Here is a 24431-nt window from a genome sequence, read left to right as displayed (position 1 = left end):
CACTTTGATATTACTTATATTTAGAGGAACCACGATTGCCTTCCACTATTCCAAGAGGTCATTATGTTTCCACTATCTCATTGTAAGAACCGGAAACAGGGAAGGGAGATTTAAAAATGATGAAATCAAGCCAAGAATGCTAAGAAGAATAAGCACTTTCAACAGGAAATTCTCACTTAAGCCAAGAGGTTTGAGAAAAAATTCTGACAGATGAGCAGGAAAATTCTTATTTTCCACGCAGTATATATTTTCAGAAATGACTGCTTTGCTGATTGGCTAATTGTCACTTAATAGCATAAGTATCACAGTCTGTCATAGACCAAGGTGAAATATATGATAAGACAAGTTTTGTTGCTAACGTGATTTAGCTCACTTTAGAATATTAACATGACATTTACGTGGTATACTGTTCTCTCAGTTCAAATAAATCAGCTCTGTATTAAAAGCAGTCATGGATTAAATGACTTTAGCCTGCTATGGGGAAACTGATGCTGTTAAACTTCCCCCAAGCAAACTACAAAGATTGCTGGGACTCTGTTTATGAAAAGACATTTAATAGTATTTTATTACATTTTGTCCATGTCACAACAGTGGCTTGTATTTGTTTTTAATCGATACTTCACTTACTTATCTTATACATGTAATACCTATTTGGTTCCCCAAATGGCCCTCTGGTGTGCCTGGCAAGCTTCCTAACAAGAAATTTGAAAGCAGTTTTACATTAAGACTCACATTTCTGCATTTTCATATTCCTAAACAGGTTTTAATATAAGCAGCAGAAAAGCAGTCTATGTCATAGGCTATTTGTCAGTCTCCAATGAAGGGTAAACACTTATCAGCTTCAGTAACAATCACTGCCTAACTGAGGACTGTCATTTTTTTGAAAATATTGATTGATAGAGGCCTCTCCTTAGAAATATAAAATGCATGCAATTTATACACAGCTGAGAAATACAAGCTCATTATTTCTTCCTCACAGGCAATAATGCCCTTTATAAAGTATGGAGATTTCATTACAAAAAACGTTATTTACATTGAAAACACAAGTATGGTCAGAGTCCTATGTAGTGCGTTTTCTAAAACTTTGTTTTGCAGTACTCTAATTTGGCCAGTAAAAGTGAATTGGAATCTACTTAAAAAGTTAATATGTATACATGTGGGAATATGTGTATATATATATATATATATATTACGCTACATATAATATTTTATATATAGTAGAAATCTGTAAAGTGTTCAAGAGAAAAATCAATACACACTTGAATTTTAACATAATTCTTATTTCTGCTGTGAAGGTTAATATGTGTCCTAAATTAGAGGAGGTGTTTGCACGTATTGTCCTATGAAACAATGATTTTAAAAAAATGCACCATGGGAAAATCAAGTATTTTATGACTCACTGATGGGGACCAATCACGTCAAGGCAGGCAGAGGCCTGACATAAAATGAAAAAAAATTAAGGTGATTATAGAGGTGTAAACAGGACTCTAGTAAATAATTTGCTAAGTGGTCCTGTTAATTGCTTGAACATAAATCAGAATTTAGAGTTGGAAGTTGTTCTGCTCTGCTACTTACAAGCTCAGTGGTGTTGGCAAGCCATTCTCATATTCTAAGTCTCACTGAATTCATCTCTATATAGTTCTTATTTTACCAACTTACACAGGTTTTTTTTTTTTTTTTTTTTTTTTTTTTTTTTTTAAAGAGGAGTCAATGGAATAATGTATTTGGAGATAAGAGACAATACATAGTTCAAGCCAATGTATGGAGCAGTGCAGAACACCTTCTCTAGTGCAGATGGCAGATATGGAAACATTCTCTTGCTGAATCCCTCCACCAATCTGCAGTGTTCCCGAAACAGATCCTGTCTTATAGTAGTCAAGTAGAATTATCAAAAGTGATATTGCCTGTAAGTTCTTTCTTATGTTGATCAAGTATCTTTATCTTTGTAACATTCACACTTTGTTTTTACCTATATTTAGAGGTATCATGATTCTCTTCCACTATTCAAAGAGGCCCTTATGTCTCTACTCTTTCCAAGATGAACATATAAAACCTTGCTCCCATGGCTGGCTTTTGGTACCGTCATGGTAATCATTACCTCCCTAAGATTTAAGGCTAAGAGTAGAATTGCAGTGGCCTGATTCCTGAATATTTTCTGAATCCATGCATTTCTTATAACTGTGTTTTCCAATGTTAATTCCAAAATTTGTTATCTATGAAGTCTTCTCTTTTTGGTTTCAATATTTCAGTTAAGACATTCATAGCAAAATTTTATTATAGACAGCAAGAGCTATTCTTTCTAGGAGGGTAACCTCTTTCATTGTAATAGCTGCATTTTTATGCCTCAACATCCTAAGTCTTTGACAAGATATATTTGGTTGAAGCCGTCTACATGACAGTCATGTGACTGTCAACTAGATATCACTTGACAGTGAAACAGTCCATTTTTCATCACTTTTTGTGTACGGCGTTGTACCACCTCTGTTTTTAAAAGAATGTATTCTAGTACAGATTCAATACTGTGCTATATGAACTTATTATGTGAACATAGTATGTGAATTTATTATGAGAGACATTGACAAGCTACACTGTATGACATTTTCTTACCTATCACACTAAGGATCTGATCAAAAAAGAAAATGACTTTGTTCACTGGTTGATTTGATAATCCCACAGTGTCATAGATAGTTTCTAGCGTGTCATTCATTCCATATAAATGTCAGACTGCATAGATTCTTCCGCTGCAGTAGATGTGTAGCATATATATGGGGCAAAAATACATGAGGATATCTTAAAAAGGTTAATTTGGAACAAGAGGTCACATTTCTTATGAGAATAAGATCACATTCTTATAGGACTTTCAAGTCTAATCTATTGGAATTCCTAGCACAAGTCTGCACATGAATGACTTCAACAGAACAGGGGAAACTTTCCTGTTAACTACCTTTGCAGAAATGGCTAAGAACAAAGTTTAGAGTGTAAACCAAGGATTAAAATTGTATTATTTATTTGATTTGTGTCACATAGATGCAACACAGCAACAAACTATTTTTTAAGCACCATCTCTTAGGCATTGTACTTTATGCTCTAGCATCTGTAGACTGTGCTGAAGTTTATTTGATGTTTACTAGAGATTTTTGATCTTCAAAATAGGATTCTGATTTTGATAGCTTTCTTTTCTACAACTACTTGAAGATGCTAAAGATCATGCTAGTCAACATAAGTTAAAATGTATTTTCATCTGAATGACATTGTTAACTTACGCTTTTATGATTAGAAAAAAACTTGAATGATTACTGATGGAGGGTATAAGAAGAGGTTACTGTTTTAATTCACCATCATAAATCCCCAGAATAAGCTGATAATATGACCCAAAGTTATTTGTGCTTTAGATCTTGAGACTTATTTAATGACTATATGGAGATGATATTTTAAATGTCTTGGGATATGTGAGCTCCATAGTTCAGCTATATAATTTGATCAGTGTTTGTTCATTTTATGGGGTATAATATATTTCACATTGGTTTGATTTATTGTTTCAGAGTAAAATTCAATTTAACATGTTTTCTTGCTAACTGAATTGTAAATGAATTATGTTAACAACTCCCCTGGGAAAAGGCCTAGACAAAATACATATGGTCAATAACCATTTTGTGTGAAATAATCATATTAAAATGCATACTTTACTGGACTTCTCTAGACGTGCATATTTCTTCATAAATCAACTTTATGGAAAGGATAAGAACTGAACAGAAAAGTATTTGAAACATTTCAGCTCTAATGGCCTTGTAAATTAGGTTCACTTTACCCACTCTATTAACCTCATTTAGTTTCTGCAGAAAAAAATCTCTAATTTGAAGTATGTAATTATTGTTATTCTTTTAAATAGCAAAATTCTTAATTGTATATTTACAGTTTTTAATTTGATCAGTTTTTCTAAGGGACTTCTTTAAGAAGTAAAATTTTGCATCTTTTTAAGCTCTGCATGTCAAGTATTAAATCTAGTTCTTTTCATTTCAAATATAGTAATATATACTAACACTTTTATATCTAAAATAAATATGATCCAGATATGTACATCCAATTTTTAAAAATTTTATATCATTTCTATATACTAGTGTTGACAGTTGTAAAAAATATTTTCCCCCAGGGTGCCTGGGTGGCTCAGTTGGTTAAGCAGTTAAGCGTCCGGCTCTAGGTTTCGGCTCAGATCATGATCTCAGGGTCGTGAGATGGAGCCCTGTGTCTGGCTCCATGCTCAGCGTCAAGTCTGCTTGAAGGTTCTCTCCCTCTGCCCCTCCCCCCACATGCGGGTGAATGCACGTCCTCTCTCTCTTTCCAAAATAAATAAATAAATAAAATCTTAACAAAACACATTTTCTCTGCCTGTCTATTCATCACCCATGTTTTGAGATAGTGAATTCAGGACCCAAATAAGTAGTTTGTAGAAGGGCACACAAAAATTTGTATGTGAGCTAACTATGTGAATCAGATGACATCCCCACATAGATGAAATTGCTGATTTAGATGTGGGCTAAGAAACAAATAACAGAGAATGTAAGTAATTCAAATTATCTGACAGAATAGCTGGATGTCTGCCTGTGACCATTTAAAAAAAGCTTTTTCACAAGTATTTAATGAGTGTGAATTGAGTCAGGCTTGGTATTAAACACTAAAAATACATTGTCTTCTAAGTTCGTATTGTTCCCCCCAATCCTAAAAAAAGGAATAGAAAAAGTAATAATAAAGGAACTGAGTAGATACACATTCTTCCTTTAAAAATTTTTTTAATTTAAATTCAATTAATTAACATATAATGTGTTATTGGTTTCAGAGGTACAGGCATGTGATTCATCAGTCTTATATAACACCCAGTGCTCATTACATTACATGCACTCCTTAATGTCCATCACCCAGTTACCCCATCCCTCCACCCCCCTAGATACACACTCTTATGTAAGTTTTTATTTGACTCATAAAATATGCGTGAAGACTGTTGACTAGTTTAGACATAGAAAGTCCAAGTAATGCTAATGTCTCTATTTTCTTGTTTTAATACTTTCCTTAGAAATGATTATACATGGGTATTTTATTTACTTAATATATTTAATTTGTCACTTTTTAATATTAAAAGCACTTAAATCTGTAACGGCTTAGAAAAATCTATTCTATATAGCCTAACACATTAGTATTAACTTATGTCATGTGCACTCTAAGCACTATGAGGTCGGGGGCTAGGTCTGTCTTGTCCAGCATTTATCTTCAGCAAACAACACCAGAGCTTGGCATTCAGTAGGTTCCAATCCATTCTGGATGATTTACCTGTGAGAGAAACATTGATTTGATAATCATAATGTAATTAAGTCACTATTTTCTTAAAATATTTAAAAAAAAAGAATCTCCGGTTCCTTAAAAATAGTTTTTTAATTCCTCCACTTTGGGGGGGTGGCGGGGGGGGATGTGGATGTTTGAGAGAGAGAGAGAGTGTGTGTGTGTGTGTGTGTGTGTGTGTGTGTGTGTGTGAAGTTGAATTTCAAGGTAGTATATGTTAGAATCCACCTGGCTGTAACAATTCAGAGGTTGGAAAATGTCATTTTGTACTGAGCTATGACGGTATTCGGGAAAACAGTTGCACAGCACTTGAACATTGACTGATTGATAGCATTTATTCAGTTAAATAAATGAAAAGAAATAGAACCAGGCATTGCTGGCAGTTTGAAAATAGCTTAAATGAAAGCACCAAAGTAAGTCCATGTATATTAGTTCAAAGCATAATGTGCATCTGTACAAAATCCAAAAGATTAATTTCTGCCAAAATAAAATTTGGTGTTTCCATCATGACACTTTAATATTTGGAGGAAAATACATATTTCCATAATTAATTTAAACTTTGTAACACTTTGGTTTCTTTTTTCTCTCATTTCATGTAGTACAAAGACCCATAGTTATAGAGTTACTTGACTGATTTCTTGGCAACGTATGTACTCTTTACTGAAAATTTCATCTACTTCATTCTTCATCATACAACACCCATACAGAGAACCAATTTTATAACAAGAAGTGGAAAAAGAATCTCAAAGCTTAGGGGTAATTTGCATTTGATTCATTTAAACCTCTAGAAGCTGAGTTCTGTCAAGATTATCTGAATCTTTGTGGCATTTTGTATTTCAAGCTATTTTTTTCACTCATACATGTGCCATCTTATTTTACTTTAATTATTTTTAAATTCATGAGAATATGTAGATGCAAACAGAGATAATGAGTGTGGATATCATTTCAGGGTCCTTGTTATGATAATCATGGCAGGAAGCATGGGGATTCACCTTATTTCCTCCTATGTCTAGTTATAGTTAGGGATTCTGAATCAGCTTATTTCCTGCTTTCTCCAATTGAGTGACTGTTTATATACATAAATGAATCAAACTGTTATTTTATCATGGATATAGCCTCCTCCCCCCTCTAAAGATACATCAGCTAAAGATTAATTTTGTTTAAATTAAGCTGTTTAAACATGGAAGTTTCTTGACTGTTTACACTTTAGTTTAAATTAGAATATGAACATTTTTAGCTAGAGAAAATTTTTGCTAAATGTGAAATTCCTTTCATGTTTGCCATATATTTTAAAGAGAAATAAGACATAGCTTTTAAAGGGATGAAATTCAGAGCTTTAACATGATACATATGTGTGAAATAACACTCATATTAGTGATATTCAAAACAGAATGCAAAATAGTGAACAAGTAACATTTAATCTTTGTTCTTCCTTTTATTAAAGAAGGTCAGGAAAGCATACTAGTCAATCCTCCCAGTAAAAAAAAAAAAAAAAAAAGAAATACTGTATCTAAAATCATTTGCTAAAGTTCATTACCAAGTCCTGAGAAAAGTTCCTAAGAATCCAGAAATAGAAGTAAACTTTCTTTATCTTGATATGCAGGAAGACTTCTCAGTAAAATAATAAACAATTCAAGGATATTCCTCATTGGTATTATTGCTCAGTATTGTTCGAGAGGACCTAGCAGATGTTATATGACAAGAAAAAAAGAAATGTGAGATATGTATATTGGAAAAGATGGGATAAATATCATCATTTAAAAATAATATGATTTTCCCCTTTTTAAAGGCATATTAAGAATTAGAAAGTGTAAAGAAATAATATAATCCTATTTAGAATAACTACAAAGTCTACAGATTTCTTAGAAGTAAATTACACAGGAGAGTGTAAGGATTGTTTGGAGAAAGTTTAAATTTTGAATTTTAAGTATGTAAATAAAGACATGAGGGAAGGAAGAGATGTATATTATGAGAATGCTAGTTTTCTCTAAGATAATCTGTACATTCAGAACCATGTCAATCAAGATACAGTTGTATACGCACATGCACACACATAATCTGTGTGTGTATGCACGTATATAAATCTACCTATCTTTTATTTTAGAAGGTATAACAGAATCCCAGCAAGAAAAAGAATTCACTGCAGGTAGCTGAAATGAAGAGAATTTCATTAAAAGATTACTTAGCGAAGTATGATATATTAACAAATAGGTGAAAATGAATCACCCAGAGAGGAACAAGAGTAAGAAGCAGTTCCTATCCCTAGGGCTTAGGGGAAAAGGGGAACAAAAGAATGAATGGAGGTTAATGGGGTCTAGTGAGAGCTGCACTACTGGAGGAAGACCCACATATTGGAAAATGTAGTTGTTGGAAGGAGTCAGCTACTACAAGATGTAGCACTGAAGCAGAGACGTTATGGAGGAAAGTTTCCCCAGCTTTCTCTTTCCCTGTTTTTGAATCTCCAGGTGGTTCTTTCCATTGGCTTACTGCAACTGGAATCCAGCCAGCAAATGATCTCAGGAGATACATTGTGAAAGGACCAGCCATCTAGGGAAAAAACCACAGAAGGACAGAAATGTGTGGGGGTGAACATACTAAAAGTAATCACACACAATGGAAGGGAGATGTAGTTGTACAGATAACTATAAAATCAGTTTAAATGTAAATGCATGATAATTGTCAGGAAATTATTTTTAAATAGGTAACTTGCTTTAGTAAATCTTAAAATATACTGACACACTGTGGCATGATGTAGAGAAATACTTTAATGATATAAAATGGATATTTTGGCAAAAGTTCTTTTATTTAGGTAAAATTATTATTTTATGGTATCTTTTCATTAACCATACTGAAAGGGTAGGTTAACTAGTAAATTAATATGAAATCTTTGACATTGTTTGGAAAGAAAAATCTAATGAGAACCCAGTTCCACAACAAAGAGTAAAATAATTTTCAGGTAATAATAACTTAATGTGAATAGGTAAACCTTTAAAAATATGTACTAAAATGTAGAAGAATATTTTAATAATATGAAGTTAACATAAAACCCAGACACTGTAAAATAAAAGATTGACAGACTTAACAACACAGAAATTAAAATATTTTCTGCGGTGAAAGACACCACTAAAAAGTAACAAAACATATGACAGACTGGGGAGTCATACTGATAGTAAAGAATAATTTGACTGTGATAAAACTCTTAAAATAAATATGAACAAATATATTGTAACAATGTTTGTAAAGTGGCTAAATATGATCTGTACATCCACTTGAGAAAATTACAAATAACCCAATCAAAACAAAAATAAGCTCAACACTGCCTATATTTAAAGAAATACGAAGTACAATATCCTGTGGTGATGAGGGTTCATGGAAATAGGCCCTGTTTTTCCTTTGGTGGAAGAACCACTTGGAAAAATTTGGGTAGGAAATTTGGAGTTATCTTTCAAAATATGGATTGTTACATATTTTTGATCCTCAGATGTCACATTTAGGATTTAGAGCTGTAAGAATGCCTGCACATGTCTAAGACACATATATGAGGATGCTAATTGCTGCATTTTTTATAGCAGTTGCAGTATTATTCCATACTGTGGAACACAAGGCAGGTATAGTTCTACCACTGGACTGTAGGCTCCATAAAATCAGAATCCAGATTTGTTTGTTTTTGATTTAACTTTTGCTCGCTATTATAACTCTACTGCTTAGCATAAGCCTTACCTTATGATAGGTGCCCAGCAAGCAATGGCAAAAAATAAATGGATGGATGAATGCAAGCATTATAAAAACTAATTCTTAAAGTTCAAATTGTATGTATGTGTATATGCATTTTAAAGCTGCATTTTGCTGAAAACTTACTTTTTCGTAGACATTTTTCTAAGTACTTACATTTATCTTTTAAAAAAAAATCTTTTAGGGACGCCTGGGTGGCTCATTTGGTTAAGCGACTGCCTTCGGCTCAGGTCATGATCCTGGAATCCTGGAATCGAGTCCCTCATCGGGCTCCCTGCTGAGCAGGGAGTCTGCTTCTCCCTCTGACCCTCCCCTCTCTCATGTGTGCGCTCTCTCTCACTCATTCTCTCTCTCTCAAATAAATAAAATCTTAAAAAAAAATATTTTAAAAGCGTTAGTCCCATTTTATAGGTGAGGGCATGAAGACATGAAGAAATTCAGTTCTTTATCCAAAATTATGTAAAGCCTATGAGTTCTAGAAGAAGGCTTTGGATTTATACACCTGGACATATCTTGTGAAGCTGTGTAGGAAAGTAGATATATAGTTTGTATCCAGTTTGATCTCATTAGATTAATAAATAAATGGATGCCTAAATGGACTGATGGTAGATGGACAGATGAATGGTTGAATAGACAGCATTGCTTTTACTGAAAAGTATTATCTCTAGCTAATGGGACTGGTGTGGTGTAGAGCTGTGGGGTACTTTCACTGTTCACTTTATATACTCCTGTACTATTTTAATCTTCCACTACAATAAGCTTGTATTGCTTTTGTAATAAAAATGTTTAAAAGTGAGAGATAAAAATCCAAACTAATAAAAGAAAAAATAGGGAGAGCTAAAAGATTAAGTCTTGGAGCCAAGATCACTAATCTGAACTGTTTCTTCTGAGGGAGAGATTTCTTTTCAAGAGATAGGTTTCCTATCATGATGAGAGTGGAATTGGGACCCATTTGGCCAGTCTAAGATCAGAGCCTGAATAGGGTCTAAAGTTTTGGGTAGTGAGACAGGCTTTGCAAGATAGAGTAAATGAGCTAGTTATACCAAGCCCTGAGGCTCACAGCTATAGGAGAGACATGTTAGTAGAGTTTAACCTGCAGGAAAGCTATTTGAGAGAAGCTGAAATTTGAAAATCAAGAAGAACCAGAAGCTGTGATAAGAAAGGTAGCTATGTCATATTTTGCATATCAGTTTTAACCCTTGTCCAGCCATTGAAAGAGAGAGAGAAGAAATATTAAAATTGCAAATGAGTAAAATGAACATCCAACTATTTAAATAGAAATCAGAAGCTATGCTTTGACTTGTCTCTACCCATTTTTGGTGTTACTAATCTCTATCCAAAAGGGATTGCTTTTGGGGCGCCTGGGTGGCTCAGTTGGTTGAGCGACTGCCTTCAGTTCAGGTCATGATCCTGGAGTCCCAGGATCGAGTCCTGCATTGGGCTCCCTGCTCGGCGGGGAGTCTGCTTCTTCCTCTGACCCTCCCCCCTCTCATGTGCTCTCTCTCTCTCATTCTCTCTCTCAAATAAATAAATAAAATCTTAAAAAAAAAGGGATTGCTTTTTAAATAAGACACACACACACACACACACAGTAGTTATGTAAGTGACCATATTGTTTTTTAGGTGTGTGTGTATATATCTATCTATCTGTCTATCTATCTATCATGTTAATTTTTCTTTGTTTCTTAACTGAATCTCTTATTTTAATATCTCAGTTTAAGGAACTGCTCTTAAAATTGTAATGATTTAGTAGGATCCTACCTATGACTGTATCATAGTTTTAGTGAGATGGCAAGGCTTTCATTTGCTTAACTCTTCCAACCCACCAGGGATTCAAACACAGAACTAAATTACTGAGAACTGTGCTTCATCCAAGTTTTAAGGGGTTATCTTTTACTATCCTGGGTCGGAGAGTACTTGAACAAATTTTTCTGTAAATATCAATGATTTTTGAACATCTATTCTATGTAAAGCCCTGTGCTTTTTTGTGGAGTCTGTACCAAAGCTTAGAAACAATGAATAAAACATTAGTTTTCCTGTGCCTTGAGTATTAGCTTGAGTATTTTCAGTCTGAATTAAAAATGTACTAACTTTGTCATCATCACTAATAGGCTTCCTGATTAACCTGCTAATGCTCTCTAATTTAGAAATGAATGCTTCAGGGCGCCTGGGTGGCTCAGTTGATTAAGCGACTGCCTTCGGCTCAGGTCATGATCCTGGAGTCCCAGGATTGAGTCCCGCATCGGGCTCCCTGCTCGGCAGGGAGTCTGCTTCTCCCTCTGACCCTCCCCCCTCTCATGCTCTCTCTCTCTCATTCTCTCTTTCAAATAAATAAATAAAATCTTAAAAAAAAAAAAAAAGAAATGAATGCTTCTTTCCCTACTACTTAAAAAAAAAAAATGTGATGCGTTTCCTAGAGCAGGAGATGTTATGCAAATCAAGTCTCATTTTTGAGAATGTCATCAGTAATTTAAGAAAAACTTTTGTCATCAGTAATTTAAGAAAAACTTTTGTGATACTGAGGCTCAGTCTGTTGTCCCAAATGAGAGAACTAAGATGTGAACTCAGGAGTCTTTTTTTTTTCTCCTTTATTGGGACTATCAATTATTAGATGACCTTATACAATATTCTTAACTCATAAGAGAATGTTGAATGGTCGTTGAGAAAACATAATAAAATCCCTAGTACATAATAGATGCTCAATGAAAAGTAATTAAATATCAAACCAAATCTCTTTAATTTTGGTGGGAGATAAATACTGCCTGATCCTCTCTGTTTTAATGCTCTTCTCCTCTCCAACCAGTTCTCAATTTTCAACATGAGTCTTATTCTGTGTTCACTTCACTGAAGTGAAACTTGATAACTTGATTGCCTGCAGCCATAATTATCTGTTCATTCATTCATTTACTAATTTAACAAATACTGAGTACCTACTATTTGTCAGTAAGTGATAAAACCATTTCGAGAAAGTTCCTGCCCTTGTAATACTTAAATTATTGTAGGGAGACAAATTATAGTAAAGGGATAGATAAATAAGCATAATAATTGCAGTTTATGACAGATGATATAAAGGAGAGAGTCACTGTGAAATGAAGGGAATGGGAGTGAGTTTTGAAAAATAGGGTGATCAACAAATGCATCTCAAGTGCCATTTAAGCTAAAACCTAATGGAAAAGGATGAACCAAAAATGCAAAAAGATGGGGAAAGTATTCCAGATAAAGAGAATAGCAAGTATAGAGACCAAGATGCATAAAAGGGCCTTTGTTATTTCAGATATGAAAACAAGGCCAATGTATCTGAAAGGTAGCGGGCAAGAAAGAGAGAGGCCATTAGGCTGCCATTAGTGAAGAGTACAGGATTGGGTCATATAGTATTTTGTAGGGCATGGAAATAGGTTGGATTTATTCTAAACAAAGGAGAAGCTTCTGAAGGGTTTTAAGTATGACAGTGCTATTTAATTTTTGTGTTTTTTAAAAGATAATTCTAGCTGTTGCACACTGAATGGATTGAAAGACATGGGAATAGTTAGGATATGAATGTAATGGTCCCAGAAGGCAAGGATCATGGCTCAGGTGAAAATAGTAATCATGAACATGAAGATAAATAGGTGCCTGTATTCCTTTTAGAGGCAGAAAAAACAAGGCTTGTTAATGAATCAAAATAGAGAATGCAGAAAAAAAAATAGAAAAATCAAGGACAATTTCTAAGTTCACAGCCTGACACAATGCATAAATGTTGTTGCCATATCTAGAGATGGTGATTAAATGGGAGACTAATGTCTTTGAAGGGGACTGAGGGCCTTACTTTGTATATAATAAATTTGAGAGATCTCTTGAGGAGAGGGTTCTCAGCTGGAGATAGATATTTAGGAATCACTAGCATATAGGCAATATTTAAGAGAGTTTGGGAGGGATAATGGGAAGATAATACCCTCGGGAAGAATGAGTGTAGCTAGAGAAGACCTAGATCCAGCCTCTAAATCTTTCCAAAATTTCCTGTCATTTAAATAGGTTGGGCCTGAGAAAGTGTGGCTGATAGGTATAAAACCTGAAAAATATAGTGTCAAAGATTCCAAGAAGAACAAAGCAGTTTAAGAAGAAAGAGTGCTATTGGGAGCTACCCAGTAAAATGAGAATAGAAAAACATCCATTAGGCTTAGCAACATTGTAGCCATCAGCTGAGCAGAGACGCAGAAGCTAGTTCTCTGATCCACTATTAGCCAGAGAAGCCTTCTGAACTCATCTTCTTTAAAATACTGACCCCATCCATTCCCTGTTTCAAAGTATGCTTGATTCAACAAGCTAAGCTCTTTGATATGGAATGGATACTTTTTAAAAGAATATTTGTTACAAAAAAGATTGCTCTTAAATACAGTTTCAGCATTAAGCTAGTTATCATTGTGGGATTTGCCTTGGAACTTGCTTATACCATCAGGCATATTCTGAATCCTAAAACATATGGGAAAGCTCCTTGATAACCAATTAAATTTGTGTTAAATGAAGTGAGCATCTCCATTCTGGTTTCATTGTTTATCAACTATCATTTTTAACTCTGTAAAGAATGAGGGGGTAGAAACTGAGTATTTTGTGTTAGTAAAGAAGATACTGCGTGGAGTTACTTATGAAACTTAATGCCCTTCTACTAGTACGGGAAAAAAAAAAGTCAATTTGATTAGATCAAAAGCAAAGCACAAAAACAGCAGATGACAGTGAAGGAAGCAGAGTTAAATGTCACTGAGCCAAAATACTCCTTTCTCAGATGGAAACTCCAATAGTTCTTTCCACAGTAGTCCTATAGAGGGAAATTTAAGAAAGTACAAATGTTTTTCTATCAATAGCCTCCCACGCTGATTAGCTTCTGTTTGTTAGGTCAAACTAGCTTCTGTTATCCTGGTTTTAGAGGGTATGTACTGAAAAGTTGTTCTAAGTTTTTAAATGGCCAGGAGTATTTATCTTAAATACATACAATTTAATGAGGTACAAATGCAATGAGTAGCTGGAAAAGAGAATTTTGGAAATTTGTTGCGTTTAGAATTGAAAATATAAAGACAGAACACTTGACTTTGATTAGCTTCACACAGAAGACATTTGATACCTTGTTCAAAAACATTCAACTTACAGGTGGCTTATTTGAAACTTGTAAAGTCACAATTTGTTGAGAATTTCCATTTAATTGAGTTTTACCCACCAGCTTCTGTGTGTTTGTTCTCAGGCACTATGTGAATGTTTGGTATTAACACTACAGAATCCCCACTCCTATTTAATCCTTTTCCCAAAACTCAACAAAGATAATGCATTTGTGGAAGGTAGTTTCATTTATACAATGAAGCAGGAAAGAACTAGGTGAATAGGGTTAAATTGGCAAGTGGTAAACAGAGGATTTTGAAAGTATTTATTTGTAATTTTGCTTCCCCATTAGAATCACAGTTCCATGAGAACAGCTCCCTGGGATCATTTATTTATCACTATGTATTCAAAGACTAGAATATAGTCTGGCACAAAGTAATAACTCAGTAAATGTTTGTTAAATATATTTTTGAGTGTCTCATGTTATCAATCTGGTACTTTATAGAATCAAAAGCATCACCTCCAGCTACCATGATTTATTAGATTGAATATATGATTTTTATTTGCATAGGTATATTTAGCATTGTTTAGTTAATGGCAGGAAGATGAACTAGTTTTCAGTGCATCTAAAGTTTCCTGTGAGCACCTCATCTTCTGTGTTTTGTTGTTGTTGTTGTTTTTTCCCTCTTAGGCCCTAGGTGAGCATGCATTTTGAGCACTGTTTTCTACTTGTACCAAGATGATAGTGATAGTTTTCTGCTAGCTACACCATGAGCATATCAAAAGGAATAATTGGGTGTTTAAAAGATAAAATTATTTAGTATTTCTCATGGATAAATGAAAGCCACTGCTTTTTATCATTAATTTTATTATGAAACTGAATCATCTTCATCAATACAAATTATTTTCATTAGTATATGTTATAGTCTTTTAATGAGAAGCATTGTTATTAGATGATAAAAGCAACTTGGATCAGTGAGTGAATGCTAAAATTATGGAATGGCTTAATTAAGGATTACTTAATTTAGTGAAGGCAGAATAGGTTTTGTAGAGAATTAAAGAATTTAACTTGAAGGGACCTATGCAAGTTATTTTCTTATTAGAATGCTATATATACAGTGACTTGCAATTGGAAGGTGCATATATGTAGAATGTAGTGCTGGATGAAAAATATTAAAATTTAAAATAATAATCTAACACTTCAATGAATTAGTTCACTGATATGATAGTGCCCTTAATTTAAAAACTCTGGTGCTTAGAGATCAGATGACATTGTAATATCTTCATTTGTAAACCTCAGATGATAACACACTTGCTTCCAGTAATAAGTTCTTTGGAATTTCATATCTGTGTATTTGGTTATTTTAGCAGACTCAGGTTTTTGATTGTGTCTCTCTCTATTTGTGTGTGTTCACACTTTCGTATTCAGAGCTATCTGACCATGTCTAGTTTGTGGTCACATGTTTCTTCTTTCCAGTTTACCTCTTCCCCTTTTCTTACAGTGAATTTATTTGTATTGTGTCGTTCCTAATACAAATTCTGTGGGACATGCTCTACATTTATTCTGATCAGGGTTTCTAAATGACATCCTTTTTAATTGTTTTTCTTTTACAAAACTCGTGAAAGGCTGACCAAACTTTGTGAGTGTACATTTATGCATCTGTTTATCTTTGAAATCCTACTTCTTTCTGATTACACAGGATATGCATTTTATTTATTTATTTATTTATTACTTTTTTCTTTTATTTTTTTATTTTATTATGTTATGTTAATTACCATACATTACATCATTAGTTTTAGATGTAGTGTTCCATGATTCATTGTTTTCATGTAACACCCAGCGCTCCATGCAGAACGTGCCCTCTTTAATACCCATCACCAGGCTAACCCATCCCCCCACTCCCCTCCCCTCTAGAACCCTCAGTTTGTTTCTCAGAGTCCATAGTCTCTCATGGTTCGTCTCCCCCTCCGATTTCCCCCCCTTCATTTTTCCCTTCCTGCTATCTTTTTTTTTTTTTTAAACATATAATGTATTATTTGTTTTAGAGGTCTGCAATTCCACCGTCTCACACAATTCACAGCACTCGTTGGGGAGGGTATGTGCTATGGTGAGCACTGTGAATTGTGTGAGGATATGCATTTTAATCCTCTCTTTCAATTTCTGCCTTTCTCCTGGCAAAAAACTGACCTGAGGTTTAAAGCAGTGGAACCTCTTGTTGAGATTTCCCAGAGGTGTTTCAAGGTTTTGTCTGATACCTGGCTAATCAGACTTTCTGGAGTTTGATTGCCCAAGATAAGAACAGTTTTGTTGAAGGCACCAGTTTCCTGACCAACTCATTCGCATTGGCTTTTTTAGGGTGAGGGCATGCTGCATGAAAACTTTGTGCAACGCTGTTTTTATTGTTTCTTTTTGATCTTTACAGATACTTTTATTATAATATAGACTATATTATCTAACTATAAAATTCGTGGGTGCTGAGTGGAGAGTGCGGAAAATACAGATAGGACAAAAGAGAAAAGGAAAACTATTTTCAGTTCCACCAACATACCCATTTCACTAATGTCTTGAAGTATGTTTGCCTAGTCTTTTCTGTAAAGTTATTATGTACTTCATAATTTATACATTCTATTCTTTTGATGTTATAAAGAATTTCTTTTCATATTTTATCAAAAATTCTTCAAAAGTGGGCACCTGGGTGGCTCAGTCAGTTACGCATCTGCCTTTGGCTCAGGTCATGATCCCAGGGTCCTGGGATCCAGCCCTGCATCGCGTCGGGCTCCCTGCTCAGCGGGGAGCCTGCTTCTTCTCCTGCTCCCCCTGCTTGTGCTCTCTCTCTGTGTCAAATAAATAAATAAAATCTTTTAAAAAAGTCTTCAAAAGCAATGTTTTGAATGGCTTTGTACTACTCATAGACAATGACATATTTGATCATTTCTACTTCTCTAACTATTAAGCCACTTGGAATGGTTTGATTTTTTTTCTTTTTTGTATGAAAGGTTTTTTTATATTGTAAATAGTGCTTAAATTTTACATCAGGTTTACATAAATCATCATTTAAATTTCTGGTTATTTCTTTGTGGTGGATTCCTAGAAGGAAAATTACTGGGTCATTGAATATGATTGTTTTTAAGGTTTTAGTAGACATTGCCAAAATATTTTTCATAACATTTGGAACCAACTGATACTCTTCCAGCAAAGTAAGAGTTTGGCCAAATCACTGAAGCCTCTACAACTTTGGTTGTTATTCTTCTGTCATTCTTTGATAATGTGATAGGCAAAAGAATATAATTTAAAACACACATCTTTATTTAATTTGAATTTGATTACTACCAAAGTTGTATTTTTATGTATATTTACTCTTGTCATACCTATTTTATTAGAAATAGAAATCAGGGATGCCTGGGTGGCTCAGCTGGTTAAAGGTTTGGCTATTGATTTCAGCTCAGGTCATGATCTCAGGTTTGTGAGATTGAGCCCCGAGTCAGGCTCTATGTTGGGCATGGAGCCTGCTTAATATTCTCTCTCTCCCTCTCCCTCTGCCCCTCCCCTCCTACTCCTCTCTCTCAAAAATAGAAATCACTACTATTAGGGAGAATATCGTTAATATTTGGTAATGGAACCACATGGATCACAGGGTCATCCTTTAGATGGCTTTGAGATACTTGGTTTTTATTTTTTTATTTTTATTGTTTTTTAGAGTTTTATTTATTCATTGGAGAGAGAGAGTGAGCAAGAGAGAGAGCACCAGCAGGGGGAGAGGCAGAGGGAGAGAGAGGAGCAGACTCTGCGCTGAGCTGGGAGTCTAATGCGGGGTTCCATCCCCAGATGCTGGGATCATGACCTGAGCTGAAGGCAGACGCTTAACTGACTGAGCCACCCAGGTGCCCTGATACTTGATTTTTAAATGCACTAAGATAACATTTTCTACAAGAATGAAGGTAAGGTACTGAGAAGTGTGATGCCCTGACTGGGCTCTAACTTTAATTCTGACAACTTTTGAAATTTCCATCAAACTACTGTGGGTTTCAATTTCCTCATTTGAAAAATAATGGAATTTCAGTGAATGATTTATTCATATATCCCTCAGTATCAAAATTCTGATGAGTGTAGAAACACTCATCAGAATCAGTGCTGTTGTTCATAAAATAAAACATTCTAGCAGTATTTATAAGTTTGCAACATTTTCCTTCTGAAATGTCTTTAAAGATTCGATTAGAAATTATTAATTTAAGTTTCTGCAGCAACAAACCCGTTATACAGTAGGGTTTTAGTACAAAGATTACTTTCATAAAATTGTAAGTTCTTATTTTGGGAGTACAGCCACTTCTTTTACTTCATACATTTTAATGTCTTGTAATAAAAAAATGTAAATCATATCCCATCATTCTCACCCTCCTCAAATGCTATAGTACTCATTATCTATAACATTGTTTTAAGTCAGTTGCTGTCTTATACAATTCTCATTAATTTCTATGGCTTTAACTACTATACTCAGTTTCTCAACCAATATTTAGGTGTTCACAAAGTCTCCAGACATTGGCCTAGCTGCAGTTATTGATCCTAAGTGAGGATCATCCCCAAGTCATGACATTTCTTTTGAATTCTCGTACATTGTACAGTCCATAATTATTTGTTGGGGGCTCATACACTGAATACTTATAATATAACATAGGCTAAGCATATTCTATGGCACATTATCATTGCTTTGTGAATATTTCATAAGTGATGAATGGTGTTTCCTTCCTAACAGCTTCCTGTGGCTTCCCATTAGTAGTACTAATGGTCTCCTACAACTAGATCTGGTTTTATATTAATAACACAAAAAACAACAATTGCAATATAGGAACAGTATCTAATTAAGTCTACAGTCTAATTAAGTTTACAGTCGTTTCTAAACATTATACATTTGACCTTCACAACACCATGGTGAGATTGGGACTCTGGTTTTATCTCGCAGATGAGAAAACAGAAGTAAATGATGTTAAGGATGTCTTTTTATAGATATAAACATTTAGGCACAGATTTTTAAAATCCAAATCCAGATTCAGAATTGTTCATTCTTTCTTTCCATCATGTTCTCCTTAAAAAAAAAATAATAATAATTTTAAATTTATAAGTGAGTTTTATCCGTTGAATTTTATCAAATGATGAAACCATTACTAGGTATTTGGAATGAAAACACAAAGCTGAGTGTATCACTTACTTAAATAAGAGGGAACTATGCTGGTTAACCACAGTCTCTCAAAACAGAGTATTCTTAGGTTTTGGGGAAAACTGGGAGATCAAGAGATCTGTGAGCATTCGATGTGACTAGGTTGATGTGACCTTTAGAAGCATGGTTGGTTAATCAGGTGTTACCACTGTTAATTGGTTGGCATTTAGAATTTTGTTCATTGGGGTGAGTTCATTTCTGATTAGCCAACTTTCAGAAGGAAAGGGTTGACAATGGCTGGCTTGAGGAATCATGATCAAGACCATATAGGCAGGTAATTTTTAATTAATTAAATGAGTCTGAAACTTGTGTTGGTGGGTACTTGTTACTGTGATTACAAAACAAGCATTTCCCTCCATCTGTCCTCCTCCTCCATTTTACTCAAAGTTCATTCATCTTTGTACCCTCAGGGCTTAGACAGAATGTTATATATAGTTCTTTTCAAAGACTGTGAAGTAAATGATTGGAAATAGAATGAAGTCATTTTGGACCTATCTTAGAATTTCTATCATCCATCTTTTTGTTTTCATTACAAAGCCTAGTTTATTTCTCTAACACCTCCTATCTGGATCGGGTCCTAGCTTCCTACTTCCCTCCAGTTGTTTTTCTCTTTCGTCCCATTCTGTACTTAACAGTTTTACTTTACAAAAAATTCAGTGCTGTCACACTCTTGCTCAAAAGTAGTCACTGTCCAAACTACTGAACCAAGGTCAAAATTTCTAGTTTGTTACTGATGATCTCTCAGTGTTTCAGAGATAGTGTACCCATTGTATCTTGTTATTCACTACTCTCCTGTCTGTGAATAAGACACATAAAGGCACTATTCCTGGGATGTTTCTAATATCTTACTGCTGCACTTTTGTTCATGCTTTTCTACTGCCTAGAATACCTTTCCTCATTCCCCCATTTCTAGCCAATGAAATCCTATACCTACTTATTAGGTTTCCTATTTATAAAGACTTTTCTGGTCCCCTGGTAATATATAATTTTTTTCCTTTCTCTGAATCTACTTAAGCACTGATTATGCCAGTTAGAGGAACACATTTTAAATTCTGTTCAGCAATGCAATTATTTTGTACTTTTCCTATTATCTATTTATTTTATTATTCCAAATTGTGAAGAATCCATGAATTCTCTATCTTGTTAATCTCCTGGATACTCTGTTAAAATATTGTAAATAAAATAGCTCTTGGCACATATATGTTGAAGTGAATTAACATATTTTAAAATATCTAAGTTCCTTTCTTTAAGAAAAGAAATATTGGATTCCACCTGCTGGTACAGCTGAATCCACACAACCTCAGAGATGGGAAGCAAATAGATTGGGGTAAAAATGTCAATAATTTGGTCAAATAGTGTATATTTTTGTGATGATTGATATTTATGAATATTTGCTGCCATCCGAAAGATGTTTTATGTAGATAAAATGCACTATAATTTTTGACATTTGCTTGGGGTAATAGAAATAATTCTTAATTTATTTTTACCTTTATTTTTATCATGACATATTTGAGGCTAAACATACCCATGCATGTGTTTATGTATAATATAGCAGTAAATGGTAATGGATCAACCTTTTTTTTAATTCAGTGCCTTTCTCACAGCATAGTTTTACTTAATACTAAAAATAAACAGAATTCTAAATTATGCTCATTACATATACAACTGACTACTTCCTAGTGAGAAAGAAGAAAACATTTTAGAGGTTCAAAATGTGGTGAAGAAGTGTAGTATCCACCATACAAAGAACACTTGAAAAACAGTTATCAAATGAAAGGGATATTTTAGTCTTCACAATTTCAAAGCTAAGTTAGTAAGATTTTTTATTTATTTATTTTTAAAGATTTTATTTATTTATTTATTAGAGAGCGAGCGAGAGAGAAACAGCATGAGAGGGGGGAGGGTCAGAGGGAGAAGCAGGCTCCCCGCCGAACCGGGAGCCCGATGTGGGGCTCAATCCCAGGACTCCGGGATCATGACCTGAGCCGAAGGCAGTCGCTCAACCGATTGAGCCACCCAGGCGCCCCCAATTTTTTTTTTTTTTTAGAAAGGCGGTACTTATGTACAAAGTATTCTTTAGTTCTTCCTAAAAAAATACTTGCAAAAACTTAACCTTCACCGTTTGTTGGGTAATAATTATAATAAAGGAGCAGAGAATATGTATTGTATCACTTTGTACCTCTCAGCCTTATGCACTTAAGTGTCCAGTTAAGTATCTTTTGGGGGAAAAAAGCCAAACAATGAAGTGGCAGATGATAGAGCAGTCTGCTTCCTGTGTAATATTTTTCAACCCTGTTACTCAGAGTGTGGTCTTCAAGTCAGCAGTGTCAGCATCACTGGCCAGCTTGTCAGAAATGCAGAACTTCAGGTTCTACCCCTGACCTACTGAATTTGAGTCCAAGTTGAAAAAGGTCCCAGGTGATTCATATGCACATTAAAAATTGAGAAGTACTCTATTATACTATGGATAGAAGCAGACCAAGGACTATTAACTTTTTCCCCCTCTGTAGCTCTTTTTAAAAATATTTAAACAAAAAAATACAGGGCGCCTGGTGGCTCAGTAGGTTAAGCGTCTGCCTTTGGCTCAGGTCATGATCCCAGGGTCTTGGAATCAAGCCCCTCGTTGGGCTCCCTGCTCCACGGGGAGTCTGCTTCTCCCTCTCGCTCTGTTGCTCGCCCCCCTCCCCCGCTCATTCTCTCTCTCTCTAATAAATAAATAAAATATTTCAAATATATATTAAAAAAGAATAGTTGTTCTAGGGGCATCTGGATGGCTCAGTTGGCTAAGCATATGACTCTTGGTTTCTCCTTAAGTCATGATCTTATGGGTCATGAGATGGAGCCCTGCTCTGTGCTCAGAGGGAGGTCTGATTGAGATTCTCTCCTACCCCTCCCCCCACTCACACACGCACGTTCTCTCTCTCTCTCTCAAATAAATAAATCTTTTTAAAAAATAATTGTTCTAAATAATTACATCCCTGCTACTTGTGAAGGCATTGACTGAGTTACCTATTCAACCTCCTTTTATGTTAGTGGGCTTGAGATTTGACTCTTGGCTTTGTTACTCATGATCAGAACACCTGACCAGAATATACATATTTAACATAAAAAAGATCTTTTAATGCTAGCTAAGCTAAGATAAATTTATAGCAAGAAAAATGCCTGGCACATTGCTGCAGAGTTGTCTTGGCCTCCTGCCAGGATTTATGTTTTAACACTTCTGGGATTAATGATACACTTCACATAAAGGATTATTTTTATATATTGGTTCCCTGGAATGAACACAGTGGGTAAATTGTAATGCCAAGTTGCAAAATAACCTTTTGAAGGAGCTGCCACTTACTATGTGTGTTGTTACAAATTATTATTGACTTTAAATACTGGGTTTCTTTCATTTCCTGGATGTGGCAAAGGACATAATGTCAGATCAACTTTATATGAAGGACTTTTAAATTTATCTCTAGAGTCTGAGAAGGAAGGTAACATCTGACTTTAACAGATGTACCAAAAATGTAAACAAATTTTTTTTTAATATACCTAAGGAATATTACAAGTCATATACATATGGTATATTGTTGTTTTATTTTATTGTTATTGTGGAAATACATGGTTCATTTCAACACAGAGACATGTTTTGCTCTTTACACACTTAATCACCAGCAAAAATTTGATTAGATGATGCAAGCTTTCCTTACTGGAAGCCAAGGCATTAAGCTCTTTTGTGTAATTGTTTAATTACCAATGCACTATTTTAATTGACACGTTAATATAGCTTTCCATGGAAAGGAAGATATAATCTTTAATTGTGTTTCTTATCTAATGAAAACCACTCTCTTAGTTGGGCCAGTTTGGCAATTTGACTTAGGAAAAAGTATTATGGAATGAAGTTTTTATATGAACAAGGAAAAAAGAAATTAACTTTAGGGCTCCTCTCATTGGTCTGCCAAATTGGAAGGCCATTTTCGGCGTGATTATCATGTTCTAATTAGTCTCTGGAGATTCATGGGCAATCGAGTGCTCATTAATGTGTCTTCTTCCTGTAACATTTATTCGTTCATTCGCCTTTCAGAGACTCAAATATAGAAACCAAAAATTGATGTTGGATGTTAATGTGCTTACAGATATTGCCACCACTTATCCAGATAAGAAGTCCATCTTAATGTATCTCACATCACTCTTCCAAGTTTTGCCTCAACAAGTGAGCATTGAAGCCATCCAGGAAGTGGAAATGTTGCCAAGGCCATCAAAAGTTACAAGAGAAGAACATTTTCAATTACATCATCAAATGCATTATTCTCAACAGGTAAAGTATCAAAAGAGTACTTAATATCAATGATATTTTCTATCGTATATGCATTTTTAGTCATCATACACATACCTATCTATTATATGTATGATAAATACATGATAAATATGTCTATATAGCATAACGTGTATATATATATACACATACCTACACACAAATATATGTCTACATAGCATAATGTGTGTGTGTGTGTGTAGGTATGTATATATATATATATCTACCTATAGATAGAGAAACTCTATAAGCCTTCTGAATTTTAACTGATATAATGGACCATAATATTGTTTTCAAAGCACATTATTAAAATACTCTGCTGTTGATATGCACTATGTTATAGAAATATGGAAGACAATATATTGCATTTCCATTGTGTAAAATGAATTAAAATAAAAGATAGACTCATATATGTATGAAACTCTCTGTCAATGAGAGTAAAGAACAAAGAGAGCAAGAGCAGAGGCAAGTACTCTGTTTAATAATACTTTCTTATTTTTAGTGGCAACCTACTGATGTATTAACAAATTTTGATTATTCAAGATAACATTTTTGATAAAAGTGGTTTATAACACTTTAAATAAAAGTTGAAGGGAGAATACATATGATAAAGATTTTTATGATTGTCCAGGATTTAGTGGGATTCTTTTATTACATGGCTTGTTCTTGCTCCCAAGAGTGGCTGTTTGGGGTGTTTTCTTTTACTTTCTTTGACACAAACAATGATGAAAAAGCCTAAAAAAAAAAAAAAAAAAGCTTTTAGCATAATTCCTTCTGAAGGTGTGGAC

The 24431-nt window shown here is 34.4% G+C and overlaps 1 protein-coding gene across 8 annotated transcripts in view; it reads left to right on the top strand.

Annotated features, from left to right (window-relative positions):
* The window catches only part of DMD (dystrophin), a 1717438-nt gene that overhangs the window by 111936 nt on the left and 1581071 nt on the right, over positions 1-24431 (top strand). For 7 of the 8 annotated variants that reach the window (XM_035001266.1, XM_035001277.1, XM_035001248.1 and 4 more), the window contains one exon: positions 23465-23646. In XM_035001266.1, the coding sequence (XP_034857157.1) occupies positions 23465-23646 (182 nt within the window). Of the gene's footprint in view, positions 1-23464; positions 23647-24431 lie in introns of those variants that run through there. The other variant, XM_035001285.1, reaches the window with a different exon arrangement.

Source organism: Mirounga leonina, unplaced genomic scaffold, assembly GCF_011800145.1.
Source record: "Mirounga leonina isolate KUSES-001 unplaced genomic scaffold, KU_Mleo_1.0 Mir_101595, whole genome shotgun sequence".
Classification (NCBI taxonomy): domain Eukaryota; kingdom Metazoa; phylum Chordata; class Mammalia; order Carnivora; family Phocidae; genus Mirounga; species Mirounga leonina.
Note: the sequence above shows the minus strand (reverse complement) of the source record. Positions and strands in the feature narration are given on the sequence as shown.